Source organism: Sus scrofa, chromosome 8 (assembly GCF_000003025.6).
Source record: "Sus scrofa isolate TJ Tabasco breed Duroc chromosome 8, Sscrofa11.1, whole genome shotgun sequence".
Classification (NCBI taxonomy): Eukaryota; Metazoa; Chordata; class Mammalia; order Artiodactyla; family Suidae; genus Sus; species Sus scrofa.
The window spans coordinates 1848062-1865363 of record NC_010450.4 but is presented as its reverse complement, the minus strand read 5'-3'; the positions used below and the strand labels follow the sequence as shown (position 1 = coordinate 1865363).

The 17302-nt window shown below is 52.2% G+C and overlaps 1 protein-coding gene across 5 annotated transcripts in view; it reads right to left on the bottom strand.

The window, feature by feature from the left end:
• Positions 1 to 17302, bottom strand: part of HTT (huntingtin) — a 124235-nt gene that overhangs the window by 68639 nt on the left and 38294 nt on the right. For 4 of the 5 annotated variants that reach the window (XM_013978501.2, NM_213964.1, XM_021100446.1 and 1 more), the window contains 13 exon segments: positions 16441 to 16802; positions 12900 to 13029; positions 12527 to 12645; positions 10839 to 10950; positions 10453 to 10590; positions 9490 to 9648; positions 9303 to 9400; positions 8115 to 8254; positions 6889 to 6952; positions 6555 to 6655; positions 3754 to 3900; positions 2656 to 2776; positions 1120 to 1196 (listed from right to left, as the gene is read on the bottom strand). In XM_013978501.2, the coding sequence (XP_013833955.2) occupies positions 1120 to 1196; positions 2656 to 2776; positions 3754 to 3900; positions 6555 to 6655; positions 6889 to 6952; positions 8115 to 8254; positions 9303 to 9400; positions 9490 to 9648; positions 10453 to 10590; positions 10839 to 10950; positions 12527 to 12645; positions 12900 to 13029; positions 16441 to 16802 (1768 nt within the window). 5 annotated transcript variants of the gene reach the window in all.

Below are 17302 nucleotides of genomic sequence, written 5' to 3'. Positions count from 1 at the left end.
CCTGGGAACTTCCCTACGCCACGGGTGTGGCCCTAAAAAGCAAAAAAATAAACGAAGATAAAAGAACTGGAGGTTTTTGTTTTGGTAACTTTTGAACTCTAACTTTTGACCCAGCTCATTTTACTCCAACACCAAAGCTGCTTAGAAGGCAGGTCTAATGCTGACCTACGACCGGAAGCCGGGTTCTCCCCGGGTTGCTCAGGGAGAACGTGTGGACGGAGGGAAACCACGGCTCTAGACCAGAGAACACAACCCACTTCCAGTGAAGCTGGCTGGCCAGACGCTGACACACACAAGCAGGTTTCCTTCCAAACGTGACGGGGGTGATTATACACAGCAAAAGCTCAGTCCCTAAGGCTATAGGAGTCTCAGCGTTGTTTAGCAGAGGCTATTAGAGCCACCTACTGGAAGGAAATCCTTTGTAAAAAGGGAGATGCTAATTTAGATGCAATGGTTCCTAAATTATACTCCTGTAATTGATCGCGATTTTATATTATAGGTCACATTGGATTTTACACAAAAAATGTTTCTGAATGTTTATATAGTAAATACTTTTAGAGAGAATTAAGCCAATTAGAAAAGTCTGTTGGGAGTTCCCATCGTGGCTCAGTGGGTAACGAACCCGACTAGGATCCACGAGAATTCGGGAATTCCCTGGCCTTGCTCAGTGGGGTAAGCATCTGGCGTTGCCATGAGCTGTGGTGTAAGCTGAAGACGCGGCTCGAATCCCACGTTGCTGTGGCTGTGGTGTAGGCTGGCAGCTACAGTTCCTCCTACTGGACCCCTAGCCTGGGAACCTCCATGTGCCGCAGGTACAGCCCTAAAAGGACACACAAAAAAAAGTCTTTTGCCAGCATATGCAAATTCCCTTAATGAACCTGCAAATCACACCCTCAAATCCTCCAAAATGCTGAAAAGCACGTAAGCATCTGACACCCATTAGAACAACAACTGCCAATAGCTCCTGCTGCTGATTTCCGAAGCAAGCATTCCTTTCACTGGGTATTTTTCAAAAAGGTCACACCAATAAAAGACCTAACAAGAAAGCCAGAAAGGCTTCCCCATAACCATCTTTACATCTAGTAACTGAAGGCAGCCCAGTGCGGAGAAAATACATACCCACAGTGCCAGCCTAAACTCCAGACGCAAACAGGGAAGGCAGTTGAAAGAAGACACAAAGCTTCACAGCATCCAAACTAGAGAAGACAGGAATGAAAAAAATCACACTCCAGCCCCAAAAAGGGCTTCTTAAACTGAACCTCCTTCTACGCTTGAGAGCAGGCAAACAATGAAAGCGATTGGGCGACCTGTATCCAAGGACAGGCCCCGGTCCCCAGTACAGATTCACACCAGATCAGGGCAGGATGACCGATACCCCGGTTTGAAGGAGGGTCGATGCCCCGCCCCGCCCCGCCCCCTCCCCTGCCCTGCCTGCCCTGCCTGCCCTGCGCTCCGCTGCTCCGGCCAGCATCCATCCGCCTGCCCAGACCTCGAGAGCCCGAGGGCGGGATCCGCTTTGCTTTCACCTCCCGAGCCTAGAGAGCACCTGACAGAGGCGGCCCCAGTAAATACAAGTGAAGGAAGGACGTGTGCAGCGCACGCCCGGGAAGAGCGAAGCACAGATGCCCTTCGGGTGGGGGGCACTCGAGCGCTGACCGAGACGCTCTAGTCCTAAAGGAGCTGTCACAACGCGAAGGCGCTTCCTCTGTCCCAGAAACTACAGGGCAAGGCCCAACTTGGGAAACAGCAAATCAGCACGACTTTTGTCTAACATTCTTTTTTCTAATCATACAAGTTTAAATTTGTTCATCTTAGAGAATTTTTATCAAAAAATACATATAAGCATTCATAATCCCAAAACACAAGTATACACAAGTGTAGTTTTGCACTGTGCCTTTTTTCACTCAATATTGTAATCCACATTACTGCTCTAATAGAGATTGTTAAAAATTCTCCAAAGCAGAGTTCCCACTGTGGCTCAACAGTAATGAACACAACTGGTATCTGTGAGGACGTGGGTTTGATCCCTGGCCTCGCTCAGAGGGTTAAGGATCTGGCGTTGCCACGAGCTGTGGTGTTGGTCGCAGACGCGGTTCAGATGCCGAGTTGTTGTAGCTCTGGTGTAGGCCGGCAGGTACAGCTCCAATTCTGCCCCTAGCCTGGGAACCTCCATGTGCCACGGGTGCGCCCCCCCCCCCAAAAAAATTAGTCATAATCAGAATGTAATCATTCTTGGACGTTAAGGTTCTTTTGCAACTTCAGCATCATAAATCATGATACAGATAATCATACTACACAAAAATCCTTGTTTGCATTTCTGACTTTCCCCCTTTCATATATATCATAAAGTCAATGAGTCAACTATTTCGGAAATATTATAAACGTCTGATATACTACTAATTCAGATGACGGTAGTTTTCCTTCTCATTTCTATGTCTTCCTGGACTGGCTGAATTTTTCTTTTACAATGAGCATATACGTAATCAGAAAAAACAGTTGTTTCCATTCCACTGGAACAGACCAAGGTTTTATTCACAGAAGCACAACTTCTTGATAAGCCCCATATATAAGAGCTCTAACATAAGCCTCCCACCGTTAAGAACTGGCCAAACTGCTGAAGCTTAATTTCGTTAAGAGCAACCAAAGAAGACTCACTGTGAGTGCTCGGGTGGTTGACGTGATGAGTTCATGAGAAACTGCTGCAGTAACTCGCGAAAGGTTATTTTCCAGAGTGACGTCGGTGACGCTCGGTAGTAGGTTATAGCCTCTGTATGTTCTAACGAGAAAAACATGGAGACTTAAAATCTACCAGTAAAGTTTAGGACACGTTCAAAACTGAAATGGCTTTCAACATTTTAAGACTCAAGGCCACGAGCAGTTAAAGCAGCACTGGCCTTTCGGTTAGAGGAGGATGGAAGCTCCAGGGGAACGGCTGCGAGGCCCAGGAGCCAGGCCCGCCCGGCGAGGAGCCAGGCCCGCCCGCTCCAGCCTCACCTCGCCCCCCACCCCGTCCGCAGCCGCCCAGCTTTCAAGCTTGAAGTTAAAAGAAATCCTTCATCGATCTGCTCCTGATTCAGGACAAAAGAACGGCCTGCCCCACGAGCGGACAGCCACTTTTCCCACCCCCGTTCACGGCACACGAGTCGACTCCGCTTGCAGTTCCGTACAAATGCTAACTCCCCAGCCACGTAAACAAAGCCCAAGCAGGATTCGTGCTGACTCACTCTGGCTCCCTCAGTGCCCTGTCCACAGAGTCACTCTGCCGTACAGCAGAAAGCGGCACAACACTGTAAATCAATTATACTTTAATTTTTAAAACTTTAAAAAGGAATAGGCTGTGTATAGCCATTTGAAATGTATTTAAACGATGCTCGAAAAATGTGAATACCTACAAATCACTGAGCTAGTGGATAAGTAACACCTACTCCTGAGCAGCCCCCAGACCTTAAAATTACTAGGCATGACACACCCATACTCTTCAGAGATGGCACAAATAAAGTGGACATTTTAATGGACAAATTTTTAGACAGGACAGCCATCAGAGTCCTCGAGAAAAACACACAGGTCAGTAGGTGGCCCTAACAAGCCCTGAGGTCTGTGAGTCTGCGTGACCGCAGCAGAGCTTAAACAGAGAGGCAGGGAGTCTGCGCCGAACAAGAGAAGCACCTACCAAAGCAAGACCACCTACCAAACAGCCTCATCAGAAGCTGCTTCTCTAGAGGACACGTCTGAGGTTCGAGCCGGGCAGCTTACCTGGTGACGGTGCTGACGGAGAAGTGCGACGGAGGCTGCGTCTCGTGCATGAGGAGCTTCAGGTAAACACTGCTTTGATCTCTCGCCACGGCCACCACTGGGTCAGCCTGGCCTTGGTCACATTTATAAAACAGCTTTGGGACGAGCCTAACATGAAGGCAAGGTTTATTTACCTTAGAACGAACACAGAGCCCGTCTGTGCCGCACCTGCCCTCCGTGTCAAGGCGGCTGAGCCTTGAACAGCGTCTCCCCGGAGGACAGTCAGGGCCGCTCCCACCACACCCCCGCTCGGAAGCAACGGGGTGCTGTGCCCTCTTTTTGCCTCTCACAGAATTAAGTATTATTTTTCTCTACGCACAATTAGAAATGCTATGATTTAAACCCTGGTGGGTGTTCCCGCTGCAGCTCAGCAGGTTAAAACCCCAACAGAATCTCCATGAGGTTGCGGGTTCGGTCCCTGGCCTGGCTCAGTGGGTTAAGGACCCGGTGTTGCCGTGAGCTGGGGTGTGGGTCGCAGACGCCGCTCAGATCTGGCTGTGGCTGTGGCTTTGGCTGTGGCGAAGGCCGGCCGCCAAAGCTCCGATTCCACCCCTAACCTGGGAACTGCCATATGCCGCAGGTGCAGCCCCAAAAAGGACAAAAAAAACAAAAACCAAAAAACCACCCTTGAAGGTTCTCTTTCCAATCACCTGGATCAGCATGACCAGTGCATCCAGCCACTGTCCCCGGGAAGTGCCAAGCAGAGCGGATCCTAAGCCGGTCGTCCCTGACTCCCTTCTGCCATCCCGCGTGTTCCCAGGGGCAGAGCTGCAGCTGAGACCCCGCAAGTCTAACCTGAACTCAGAGGCCGGACGCAGGGAGCGGAGGGCTCCTCTGCAGCCAGCCGTCCACGCGCACCGGGCCACCCTCAGCTGCACCGGTCACGCTGGTTTGCAAACCCTGTACCTTTCGTTACAGACTCTTTCCTCCAGGAGGACCTGGTCATGAGGACGGTTTTTCCTAAGGCCTAATAAACTACTGTCACTCACAGAGAAGGGTAAAGATCCAAGATGCTGCATCAAGCAAGTCATATAATCCAGTTAAGTACCTGAAAAGGTATTTCACGGGATCAAAACCTGCAGATGACCACATTGAAAACTGAAAGGGCGGCCCCGGCCCCCAAAACGCGGGTGGTTTCCTTGGAGGAGTTTGATCAGATTTTCATTTCCTTTTTTATATTTCCCCTAATTTTGTTCATTAAACACACATTACTTTTAAAACAAGATGAAAGTATCTTAAAAAGACCAGGCTCTGTCTAAACCCGACAGACATTTAACTTCTTCCGAAACAACTTCTTTCGGTGAAAGAACCAGGCACAGTCGTCCTCTGGCAGCGGGAGTATAAACTGGTGCGCTTCTGGGGGGGAGTCTCCGCAAGCACCAAACCCCTGAAAATCCACTTCTGGAATCCGGGGCCGGTCCTCACAAAGCCGGGTCGACCAGTGTGCACCGGGAGTCAGAGGGAAGGTAAGGGGACATCTGGAGAACGTGTAAGTGACCCTCGATGCTCTCCAGACCGTGGACGCTATGCGACAATAAAAGGAACAGGCCACACAGTGTGGGTGAACCTCAAAACGAAGAAAAAGAGCCTGATGCAAAAACCCATCTCCTTCACACATTCTACTGTGTTCCGACAGCCGTCTAATTCTATGCACTGTAAAACGTATGCAAAGCCAGCCCAGAGCTAGGATGTCGGTCAGCGGCTGCCTGTGTCCGGGTGAGAGCGGGGAGTCACTGTAAACGGGGATGATGGAAGCTTCTAAAACTGGATGGTGGCGAAGGTGGCACAACTCTATGTTAAAAAATCACTTCATTGTGCACGTAAAGTGGGTAAACTTTAAGAGAGATAACAGTAGGTCTCAAGAAAGCTATTGTTCACTTGTTTTTGGCCAAACCCTCAGCATGAGGAAGTTCCCAGGCCAGGGATCAAACTCCTGCCACAGCAGGGACAACACCAGACCCTTAACCTGCCGAGCCACCTGGGAACTCCCAAGAAGGCTATTAGGGGGGAAAAAAAAACAAAAAGCTTGCTTGGCTTAGTAACTCGCCCTCTAGGAATGAATTCTAAGAAAAAAAGTATGTACAACAATAGTCACTCATTATTTAAATCAATAAGAACTTCATGCCCAACCAAATAATACTTTTGTAAAAATGTATCACAACTACATACTGAAAAAATGGCCACTGAATGTTTCTAAAAACAATACCCAAAGCCTCTCTTGACCTCATATTGTAGGAGATACCACACACCCTTCAGCACAGAACGAGGACTACACTCGACCCCAGGTGCCGCCCCAGACAACGATGCTGGTTAAAACCTCTTTCTCAGAAGAGCGTTTCTAACAGGAAGTGCGAACGTTATGTGGAAATGAGCAAAACTGCATGTACATCTGGTTCCGATTTTGAAAAAAGAACTGTGTACACAGTCTGCAGAGGAAAACGTTCAGAGGGATTCTCGCCGGGAGCGAAGCAGGGAGAAGGCGCCTCCAGTCCCTTCGTGCTGGTCCCTCCATTTCAAAAGCGGCACAGCAGCGCATTAGCGCTGTAACGGGAGGCCAGGACGCTGCTCTTTCTAACGACCGCTTTAGACTATTGTGGAAAGGGAACATTGCTTTTCTGAGCGTTTAAGAGCAGCTGCAAGTGAGCGCAAAAGATTTAAGAATACTGTCCCACGGCCTCCGGGTGTCCCCGCGCTTCCCACCCTCAGACGCTTCGTGCTTCCGCACGAGTGTGACCACGGAGACAACGATACTTGGCAAATACCTCACTAACGAAGCTGCAGCAACATGTCGCACCCTGGGGTCCTCGTCCCCTAGCAGGTAGATGACAACATTATTGAGCACTCGTTCTTGCAGTCTTAACAGCTTTGGAAAGAAGGAGAATAAAGACAGATATAATCGCTGGATTTAACGAATTTTAGGTCAACTGTTTTAGAAGGCCAGCGAGGAAGAACTCAAGATGGCCAGTCTTAAAGCCACACATACAACCGCACCTTCTGTCACACAAACTGCAAAATAAATCTGAGGCAGAACACACTCCGAGAGATCCTAGCCCACTAGGTAAGCGCTGCTCGGCCTCACAAGAGTGAACGGCTTACCCCTGTGTAGTGATGGGCCCCTCTGTGTAGGTTTTCTGCTTTTGCCTCCAAAAAGCTCACCAACCTACACAAAAGAACATATTTCACAATGAAATAACTGCATTATTCAACACACACCCACTGGTGACCTGCACGGCTGACGGGCGGAGCAATGGAGGCGGCCGGCTCCAGCGTGTCCACCCAAGGGCCCTGGGAGCTCAAGACACAGCACTCACTCAACGACAGAAAGACTGACGTTTTCAAACGAGCAGAATTCACATTCCGCTCGTAACTCCGGAGGCGGTGCCCAGTAGACTATTTTTCTTCAAAATGAACATAAACACCTGTTATCCTAAAGGACCCCAAGGGCCCTGCAGAATTAGCTCAAACACCTGTTGAAGATGGTGGGCGAGCAGGCAGGGGAGAAGGGCTGAGACACAGGCCCTCCCCACAGACGGGCAGGCCACCCACCCACCGGCTCTGTGACGTGCTGGCCAAGGCAACGCTGCCTTCCCAGAAATGTTCTGAGGTTGGAAGGAAATCACCCACGCAGAGCACCTGGCCCAGCCTGGCACATAACAAGCACTCTACAGACAGTGGCTTCAAAAAACACAAAACTGGAGTTCCCGTCATGGTGCAGCGGAAACGAATCCAACTAGTATCCATGAAGATGCCAGTTCAATCCCCGCCCTCACTCAGTGGGTTAAGGATCCAGCGTTGCCATGAGCTGTGGTATAGGTTGCAGACACGGCTCAGGTCCTGCCTTGCTGTGGCTGTGGCGTAGGCCGGTGGCTACAGCTCCGATTAGACCCCTAGCCTGGGAACTTCCATATGCCGCTGGAGCGGCCCAAGAAATGGCAAAAAGCCAAAAATAAATAAATAAATAAAAGCATAGAAAGAAAACATCTGGAATCAAAAGTTACCCTAGAAAATGAAAAACTGCAAGCCATCAAAAGTTATTTTTTTAATTGCAACACAATAGAAACTGCTGATCCAATCGTAGTCTGGTCTTGGGTATATTCCTTTTAAACAAGCACCAGTGACACGCTACATTGTTTCAGAGGTCTGAGTTCTTCTACTTAGAACAAAATGACTAAGACAACAGAAAAATCCAGGCCTTTGCCTGTACGTGAAAACTCCCAGGGCAGGGCCCAGTCCAGGAGAAGCGCAGGAGCCACGCAAAGCACCCAGGCCCCCCCCTGGTCCCCTGACCACCTTACAGCAGAGGCCCGGACCGACTCACTCACCTGAAGTCAATCTCTGCCACGGTCTCCAGGAGCTCGGTCCGCACCAGCCAGTAGGAGCTGCTCCTCAGGGTCAGCAGGTCGGTGATGAGCTGCAGCCCCCACTGGCTGTAGCTGCTGCCGCAGAGAGCCGCCACGCAGAGCTGGAGGACGGGGTGGCATCAGGGCCTCCGAGGCCTGGACGAGCCTCCCACCCACACCCGCTCCGTCTTCTTTGGCACACAGGCGCTCCAGGGCCTGGGATCGAGCCTCCACCACCACAGTGGCAAGGCCGGATCCTTAACCTGCTGAGCCACCTGGGAGCTCTGCCTCCTCTTATAGGACTGTTCTCATCTCTCAGGAGCATTTAGAACATAAACTCGAGCTTAAAGGTAAAGTGTCCCCTTCCCTGCCTTTCCTGCCAGACACCACTCTCGCCAGCCTGCACCAGCAGCCCCGTAACATCTGAGCCCAGGCCCGGCAATGGGATGGCGCCCCGAGGCTGCACCCTCGACCTCAGCACTCGGGCCCTCGCACAGACTGCTATGAGCCGCCCCTGGGCCGGAATTTGTTCGTGCTGCCAACACACTTCCTCTGATCCGGGAACAACAGGGAACCCTGGCTACACGTGGAACTAAGACCAATTCTGGCCAGGCCATGAACTGTCCAAAAGGGACTTCTACCCTACCAATTCGACAACTGCAGGGCCAGGCCGTGACATTTCAAAAAGGGACTATACGCCATCAATTCGACAACTGCAGGGCTTCTGATTTGATTCTTCCTGGTTAACCTGGACTGTTGGTTTACGAACCAGCTGACACGTAAGGGCTTCACCTGCCTCCACATACAGGATGGGGCTGGCCCCTAAGAGGCACAAAGGTGATTAAATAACCACCTAAGGCCACGTTAGTTAGCACCATGCATTCTGTGGGCCTGAGGGTGGTTGTTTTTTAACTCACCTAGTGTGCACAAGACACACTTCTAAACATACGCTACAGGAAAGGCATATTTCATATATCCTGAGATAGAAACTTAAACCAAAGCCTGATAAACCTCAACTTTGCTGGCGACGTTTCCTAAGACTGGGTGGCGGACACACGGTTTATTGCTTAGACTATCTGGAAATGTTCACTATAAGCTCCCACTTGAAAGGTAACCCGGTCAAAGGTTCCAGCAGCAGAAGCCATGACCTCCACAAAGGATCGTGCTCACCCTCACGGCTGTGCACGCCAACTTGCACGTAACGGAGGATTCATCCTTCAACGTCTTTTGCAGCAGCGGAATGCAGTCCACCAGAGCAAATGCATTTCCTGAGCAGAAGAGAAGCAACAAACGCCTTCGTGGGGCCCTGACCTGGAGCGCCAGGTTCAGAAGAGGCCACGCCCCACGCTCGGCTTGCCTGTCAGAGCCCGGACGGCGCCCATCCAGTCCCCCACGTGGAAGCGGGACCTGCTGAGGATGGAGGAGACCAGGGTCCCGCAGAGGATGGCTGTGGCGCCTCGGACCTGCGGGTCGCCGTGGTGGATGTAGCTCAGGATGTCCGACACGTACTGCTCGTCTGCGGAGAGATTGCCCAGCGGCTCTGGTCCCCGCGCTGCCACTGCCGCCGCCGCCGCCGTTCTAACGCACGCAAGTGAAGGCTTCGGGTCTCGGGAAAGGAAACCAAGGGGGAGGGCGACCCAAGTCCAGGAAGACTTGAACGCAAGGATCGCTGGCGGGGAGAAACGTCTGGGGCTTTCTTTCTTTTTTTTTCATTACTCAAATGAATTTATCACGTCCGGGGCCTTCTATACCCGTTACTGCCCTGATACCACTTCAACACAACAGAGCTAGCTTCTGGATCATAATTTCGGGCCATCGGTCAATCATCAAAATTCCAAGATTTCAATTCAAAAAACGCTTAGATCAAACTGGTCCGCATCGACCTAATACAAACTCAAAAGCGCCAGGAAGACAGAGCAGGCCTGGGCTCCCGTGAGGACGGCCTTCTCCCACCACCTCCCCCGGGCGAGTGTCACAGGGCCGGGGCCCCGCACTCACGTCCCACAGCCTGAGTGTGAACATCTGGCCTGGCTGGCGTGACCCACAGCAGTTCGATTACACACCGTCTGTGCTTCTGGTATCAATCTAATACATACGTAAACCAGCTCTTTTGGTCCCAGATTTCGCTGCTTTGCTAAACCTCGCATCTACAGACGACCCAAGAACACTGTCCATATGTTTTAGGAAGAGCTGTGACGCACTGCAAACGCCACAGATTAACTCAGAAAACTCGGTGCTCTAAAACCAAATCGGCCAGGATGGTCTGAACAGTTTTCACATCAGTGAAACGCGAGGACTAAGACACAAACTCTGCACATACCCGGGTACTCCACGCTGTCCAGGGGCGCCTTATAAAGCTTGCTGAAGAAGGACTCAGGATGCAGGGCCACGGCGGCGCCCACACAGCTGAGCGCCAGCGCCTTCACACTGACCCTCACATCCCGGTCTGGAACCAAGGCTGCAAAACAACCCGGCTGGGCCACCTTAGCTTCAAGGCAGCACACACTCAGCTTCCAAGTAAACAAAAAACTAGACCCACAGAACCAGGGGCCCTCCCCACCCCCCGCCCCTCAATCAGGGGACCCCCAAGGGCAACCCGATTCCACTCCCTCCGCTCTGTCCACGAGGCACCGAGCGGGTCACCAAGCCACCCTCTGAACCCTGAAGTCACCTCCCTCAACTCTGTAGCGGCCTTCCTGTACGTACCGTTTCTTTTCCCCGTCAGCAAAAATGAAGCAGATAAAAGGCGGACACAGTGGACGAGAGGAGCAGAATCCTCGTCGGTGGACTGGCCTATGTCACCTTTGATGCGGCAAGGCTGGAACACAAACACTGACACTCGGCTGTCTCGTCCTCAGAGAGCAGCACTTTCCCTCCCTGGTTCATTCGACACCTGGTTCCAGAGCAGCAGCTCTGCTGGGGCGGGGGTCCAGAGGTGCCCATCTCTGCCCCCACACACCCGACCTCGGACCCCGGCAGAGCAGAGGGAGTCAGGAGCCAGGGTCACATGGGCTGGGGATGAGCTTGAGGGGGGGGCCTCTGGTAGGAGGACAGCTGTGAGCTGGCATCGGGGGTGGCACTAAGGCAGAGAAGAGAGCCAGGGAAAGCCTGGGGCGGAGAGGGGTGGCCCCAGGGGGCGAGGGCACAGGAAGGGACCACCCGGGTTAAGACAGTGACTGAGCATCCACGGCAGGACTGCACACAAAACACAATTTCTCATCCTCGAGGAATTTAAAATCAACGGGGAATACAGGACACTGACATGTAAAAAGGTAGGCAACACAGAGATAATTTTAAGTCAGTTCAATGGACAACTGAACAACAACAACAAAAACCCAAATGACCTCACAAAACATGGGCAAAGAGCTTGAAAAGACGTTTCTCCAGAGAAGATGCACGGACGGCCAATTAAACACAAGAAAAGATGCTCAACATCACTCATCAGGGAAACGCAGGTCAAAGCACAATAATTCACCATCTACACCCGGCGTGATGGTTACGCTCAGAAACACCAGGAAACACCACGCATCGGGAAAGACGTGGAGAAAACGGAGACCCGGCGCGCTGAGGTCGCACGCCAAACGGTCCAGTCGCCGTGGAAAACAGCGCGGCAGTTCCTCAAGAGATTTCAAACAGCCCTAGCCTGCGACCCAGCGATTCCACTGGTGTACACGCACGACAGCCGAAATCAGGGCCCTGAAGGAGCTATTTGCACCCCAACAGCCCAGAGGCGGAAGTAAGCCAAGTGCCATCAGAAGGCCACGGAGATGCAGACGGGAAACTCAGTCTCCAAGGGAAAGGACTCCGACTCCTGCCCTCGCACGGAGGAGCCCGGGCGCATCAGGCTGAGGGAACTAAGCCAGGCGCAAAAGGACTAATACCGTACGCTTCCACCTGCACGAGTCCCCAGAGGGGTCCACTCCACGGCGCCCGAGAGGAGAACGGGCGGGAGGATGGGAGGTCAGTGTTTCAAGGGGACGGAGGTTCAGCCTGGGAAGATGAAACAGCTGCGGGCACGGGCGGTGGTGACAGCTACCCAACAGCGTGAGTGCACTGAATGCCCCTGAGCTGGGCACCTAGAGGTGGTTATGATGGTACTTGTCTGTCGTGACTATTTTAGCAGAATAAACAAATCAATGCAGCGGAACAAAAGGAAGACCACGCAATGAGGGCTCCAAGAAGTGAGGTGAGGTTTGCCCGGGAAGGACCCCAGGGAGGCAGAACTCCAGGCAAGTCTCAAGAGGCAGAAAAGGAGGCGGACCTGGGAGGAGGGAGACAGCTCAGCCAAAGCTCAGGGACAGGAGAGCTGGGAGTGCAGAGGAGAGACAGTGGCCAGGGTGAGGGCACACTCAGAGGGCTCGGAATGCTGGACGTCTCGGGCCCGAGAGTCTCACCTTGTTTTCTGGCTCTCCTGCCTCAGCAGCTTCATCTCTCGAGACAAATTTATCTACACTGCTGTCGGAGGGCTGCCTGCTGTGGCCCAGGCTTTTCAACACATGTGATTGTTGAAGGGCTTCGAAAACAGAGAAACCGAGGTTAACAGACAAGATTCCGGTTAAAACACACACACACACATTTACACCAAGTCAACATCCAAGTACGGGATCTGGGTCAGGAAAAGGATGATCACTTCTCAACCGACGGTTCCCTCCTTTGCGACGCACCTCCAGGGAAACAAAGATCCCGGGAGGGGTGCTGGGTGCCAGGATACAGGAGGCCAGGGTGGAAAGCGAGGCCCCTGGGGGGACAGCGCCTGAAGCCACGTACCGGTGGGGGAGCTTCTGAAAGCATCCGGGCCTCCGTGGGGAAGGAGCCCTGCGGCGTCCTCGTCCGCGTCCGCGTCCTGGGGCTGTCCCAACCGCAGCCCAGAGTACTGGCCGTCTGCACCATCCAACACCTGAACAGTTCACGAGGGCGGTGAGAATCGTGAGTGTGTTCACCAGGGGGCAAGGCCTCCGGGAGGCCAAGACAAAACCCGCAGGTAACACAGGCGGCACCTTACACGCGAACGGGGAGGTCAGTCACTGCCTCGAGCGCACACAGATGCATGCATGTAAATTCGCAGGAGCCTACTGATCACACTTTACCATGTTATACAAAGCTTCATAACCCAAAACTCCAAAGAAATTCCAATCTGGGCATTTCTCTTTGTGATTACAAAAAGAAAAAAAAATCTTTGTGTTCACAAGCAAAGTTTACAGTAAGTCAAAACTGAGAAAAAACCTTTTAGACAAAAGCCTCACAATGTAGGTTATCTCCTAACCTACTAGGACAGAATCAACTACGTTTTGGGCACAGTATTTCATCTATTTAGCCGTATACTTGGGTTACGAGTGCATACTGCAAAATTTTTGACATCCACTTGAGATTCCATGTAACTGATCTGAAAAACCAAGTGACAGACCCTTAATATGCGAGTAAATTATTACTGAAATAACTCTATTATATCATCCAGAAAAACCATGCCAAAGCCTCCCAATTTAATTAAAAACAATTGAGCTCATGATCAAAAACAATCAAGAAAGACATGATTTTCCCCATTCTCCAGGTTAGTTTAAAAAAGCAAAACTACACGGGTTAAAACGAAAAGTTCCACCACGATAAAAACAAAACAAAACAAAACAGGAGTTCCCTAATGGCTCCGTGGGTTAGGGCCTGGTGCTACCACCGCTGAGGCTCAGGTCACTGCTGTGGTACGGGTTCCATCCCTGGCCTGCGACCCAGGCAGGCTGGAGAGCACTGTGTGTACCGGTTCCCTTAGCTTCCACCATCGGGGCTGTCGTCATCTTCACCTGCGGCCACGTAAAGCCGGGCAAGGAGGACCATCGCTACTCAGGGCAACACCGCCAGTTGGTGGCAGTGGCCCCAAGCCCAGCTCCCAGAGCGAGCTCCGCACTGTCGCACAAGCAAGAGCCCTGTCCCTTCACTTGGCTGATTTTTCTCTGCGGCAGTCACTGCCAACTGACTACGTGTTTGTTGGCTTGTAAATGGACTCATGGCTTACTATCCGTCCCCCGACCCCTGCACCCACGCACACTCACTCCAGAATGGGCGCAGGAAAAAACGAGGTCCGTCGGCCAGACCTGACACACCGCCTGCTTTTCGAGTGAAGTTTTACTGGCACAGAGTCGCGCTCAAGCATTTCCGCCTTGTCTGTGGCTGCTCTGCCCACAACAGCAGCGATGAGGGTGCGCACGGGCCAGAGGGCTCCCGAAGCCAGAGAGCTTCACTCTCTGCCCAGGGGGAAAGAGTCGGAGACCCTCCCCACGACTCAGCTTCGTGCGCTGCGCCCACTACTCCTGGGAACCTAACAGTGCTCAGCACCTTTGTTCAGCAGGCAGTTAATGACGAAATACGGGACAGGGAAGCACCTCACAACTGAGAAGGAACGACATGGATCCGTGGGACACACCAAAGGGAAGAGGCTTGGCTCCCCGTGGGCCAGAGAGGCCAGCGAAGGGCCCGCTGCCCGCACTGCAGCACCTCGAGACAGGACACTGTCGTCACTCCCTAGTCCAGCAAACCCGCCCAGGAATCACCTACTATTAAAGGCAAGGTGGGCTTTCCCGTCGTGGCTCAGCGGAAACGAACCCCACTAGCATCCACGAGGATTAATCTGGTGTTACTGTGGCTGGGGTGTAGGCTGGCAGCTATAGCTCCAATTCGACCCCTAGCCTGGGGACTTGTAAATGCTGCACTTGTGGCTCTAAAAAGAAAAAAGAAAGAAAAAAAGGCAAGATGGAAGCTGGTGCAGCAAGCAAACAGCAGAGACTTCCTTCACGCTGCCCTGCAGCCGAGCCCAGCCCCTGCCCCAGCCGTCCCCACTGCCTGCCTAGCGGGCACCCTTTCCTCACTTAAAATCACCCCCCCCACTTAGCCGTCCTCTCCTGCCCCAGGCCTTCGAGTTAAAAACCCCAAAGGCAAGCCCACTTCTCTACCCAAGTGAGTGGAGATCCACTCAGCCTGTAGAGACCACATCCTCACAACAGCGGGACAGCTGCCAGTGTTTATCTCAAGTAAAAAAACACAACAAAAACAAAGCCATATTCTTTCTTTGGCTGCAGCCGCTTGATGTAGGATCTCAGTGCACAGACCAGGGATGGGACCCAGGCCACAAGGGCGAAAACACCAAATCCTAACCCCCAGAACACCAGGGAACTCCCAAGCAGATTCTTGATAAAATACATCCAATTGTACCAAAACAATTACTAGTACAAACTGCTAAAATGAAACTGGGCCATAAAACTCAGCCTATACCTGTACCAGACTTTCTGATGAGACGACCCTTGAGGTGTTTCCTGACCACTCACTAGAGACCAGAGGCACTTAAATCCATGCTCTATAAGATGGGGTGTGTTGTAGAAGTTTCTGTAAGTGTTTCAGTTTCAGAAAGTGCTAAGATAATGCACATTAGTGATGTTAATCACACCAAATTAGGACCAAAGATCTGGTTTTTTTGTTTGTTGGTTTTGGGCTTTTTTTTTTTTTTTTTTTTTTTTTTGCTTTTTAGGGCTGCACCCACGGCATATGGAGGTTCCCAGGCTAGGGGTCCAATTGGAGCTGTAGCGGCCGGCCTACGCCACAGCCACAGCAACAGGGGATCCAAGCCGCATCTGCAACCTGCACCGCAGCTCACGGCAACGCTGGATCCTTAACCCGCTGATCGAGGCCAGGGGTCGAACCTGCATCCCCACGGATGCAACGTCAGGAACTCCCAAAGCTCTGTTAACAATAGGCTCCTTAAGGATTTTCAAAATAATGACTTAACCTGTGCCCCACAAGGCATTAAAGGTAACAGACACTCGATTTCAGGAGAGGCGGTGTCATCAGCTAGTCCAATTGTGGACCCCGTGCTCAACACAGGCGACATCCGGCTGCTTCCCTCCGTGAAGGTCCCGGACGGGCCCAACTCTGCTGCCGATCTGGGGTTGGGGTTGCCGAGGGAGGGGAGGGTGGGGAAGGGGTGGAGCAGGGGGCTGGAGTTAGCAGGCCTAAACCACTCCACAGAGAACAGAGCAACAGCAAGCTCCTCCTGTGTAGCCAGGGAACTACAGTGAACACCCCATGAGAAACCGTAATGGAAAAAGCAGCTTAAAAAAGACACATGTATAACTGAATCAGTGCTGTACAGCAGAAATTAACACAACTCTGTAAATAAACCACACCTCAATTTAAAAAAAATGCAAAAACCCAATCTGAGCTGGTGACCTCTGCACCGTTATTAGCGGGCCAGGTGGAGTGAGTAAGCAGGGGGGCCTCCGGAGAAGGCCTCGCCGCAGGAAACGGGCTGCCCCCTCTGACCACTTACAATTTCAGAGCTGTCTGAAGGGGTCACAGCCGAGTCAGGGCCCTCGGTGGTGGTCTGGGAGCTGTCGCTGACGGGTGAGGAGGCCTGGGTCCCATCGTTCAAGTCCATGGCAGGGTCCGACGGGACGGCACTCATCTGGCTGGAGCTGTGGCTCAAGATGTCCTCCTCGTCCCCATCGGTGGCAGCGCTGCTCAAGTCACAGCCGCTCAGATCCACCGAGTCCGGCTGCAGCGTGTGCTGAGACCGGGGCTGTTCTGTGATGATGTCGTGACCCACAGAGTCGGCAGCGGAGCTGGCAGAGCCAGGAGTGGAGACACCGGAGGAGGGGGCCAGCTCACCACCCAGCTCACCCGTGACCGAGGCTGAGGACAAAGAAACCCTCGTTCCTCAAAGGGTCGGGAAAAGCATACGCAATAGGGAATCAAATGTTTGCAAAATACCCCCACCATCCACGAATGTTTCCACTGTAATAACTGCTGGAATACAGTGCATCTATGAACTAGCAGATTTCAAAAGCAGGCCAGCAGTGCATCCTTCAGACATTTTCACTGTATTATTTACTTACCTTTTACTATATTACTGTCCCATCCTGATAAAATAAGGGTCCCAAGAAGCTATTTTTAAACTGCTGTGGATGCTCCCACTACAAAGACACGAGTGTGCTCAGGTCCTTAAGGCCTGGGCTTAGAGCAGCACACAGACTGTGGCGAGTCCCAGGCAGACTGGCCGGGGACATGGCTGGGCACTCACTCAGAAGTGCCCAGAGCTCCAAGCAGGTGGTGCTCCTGGAGGGGGGCTTCCCTTCTTCCTAGACCCCACCCAAGACCTCTAAGCTAGTTCATCTCTCCTGCAGCATCAAGTT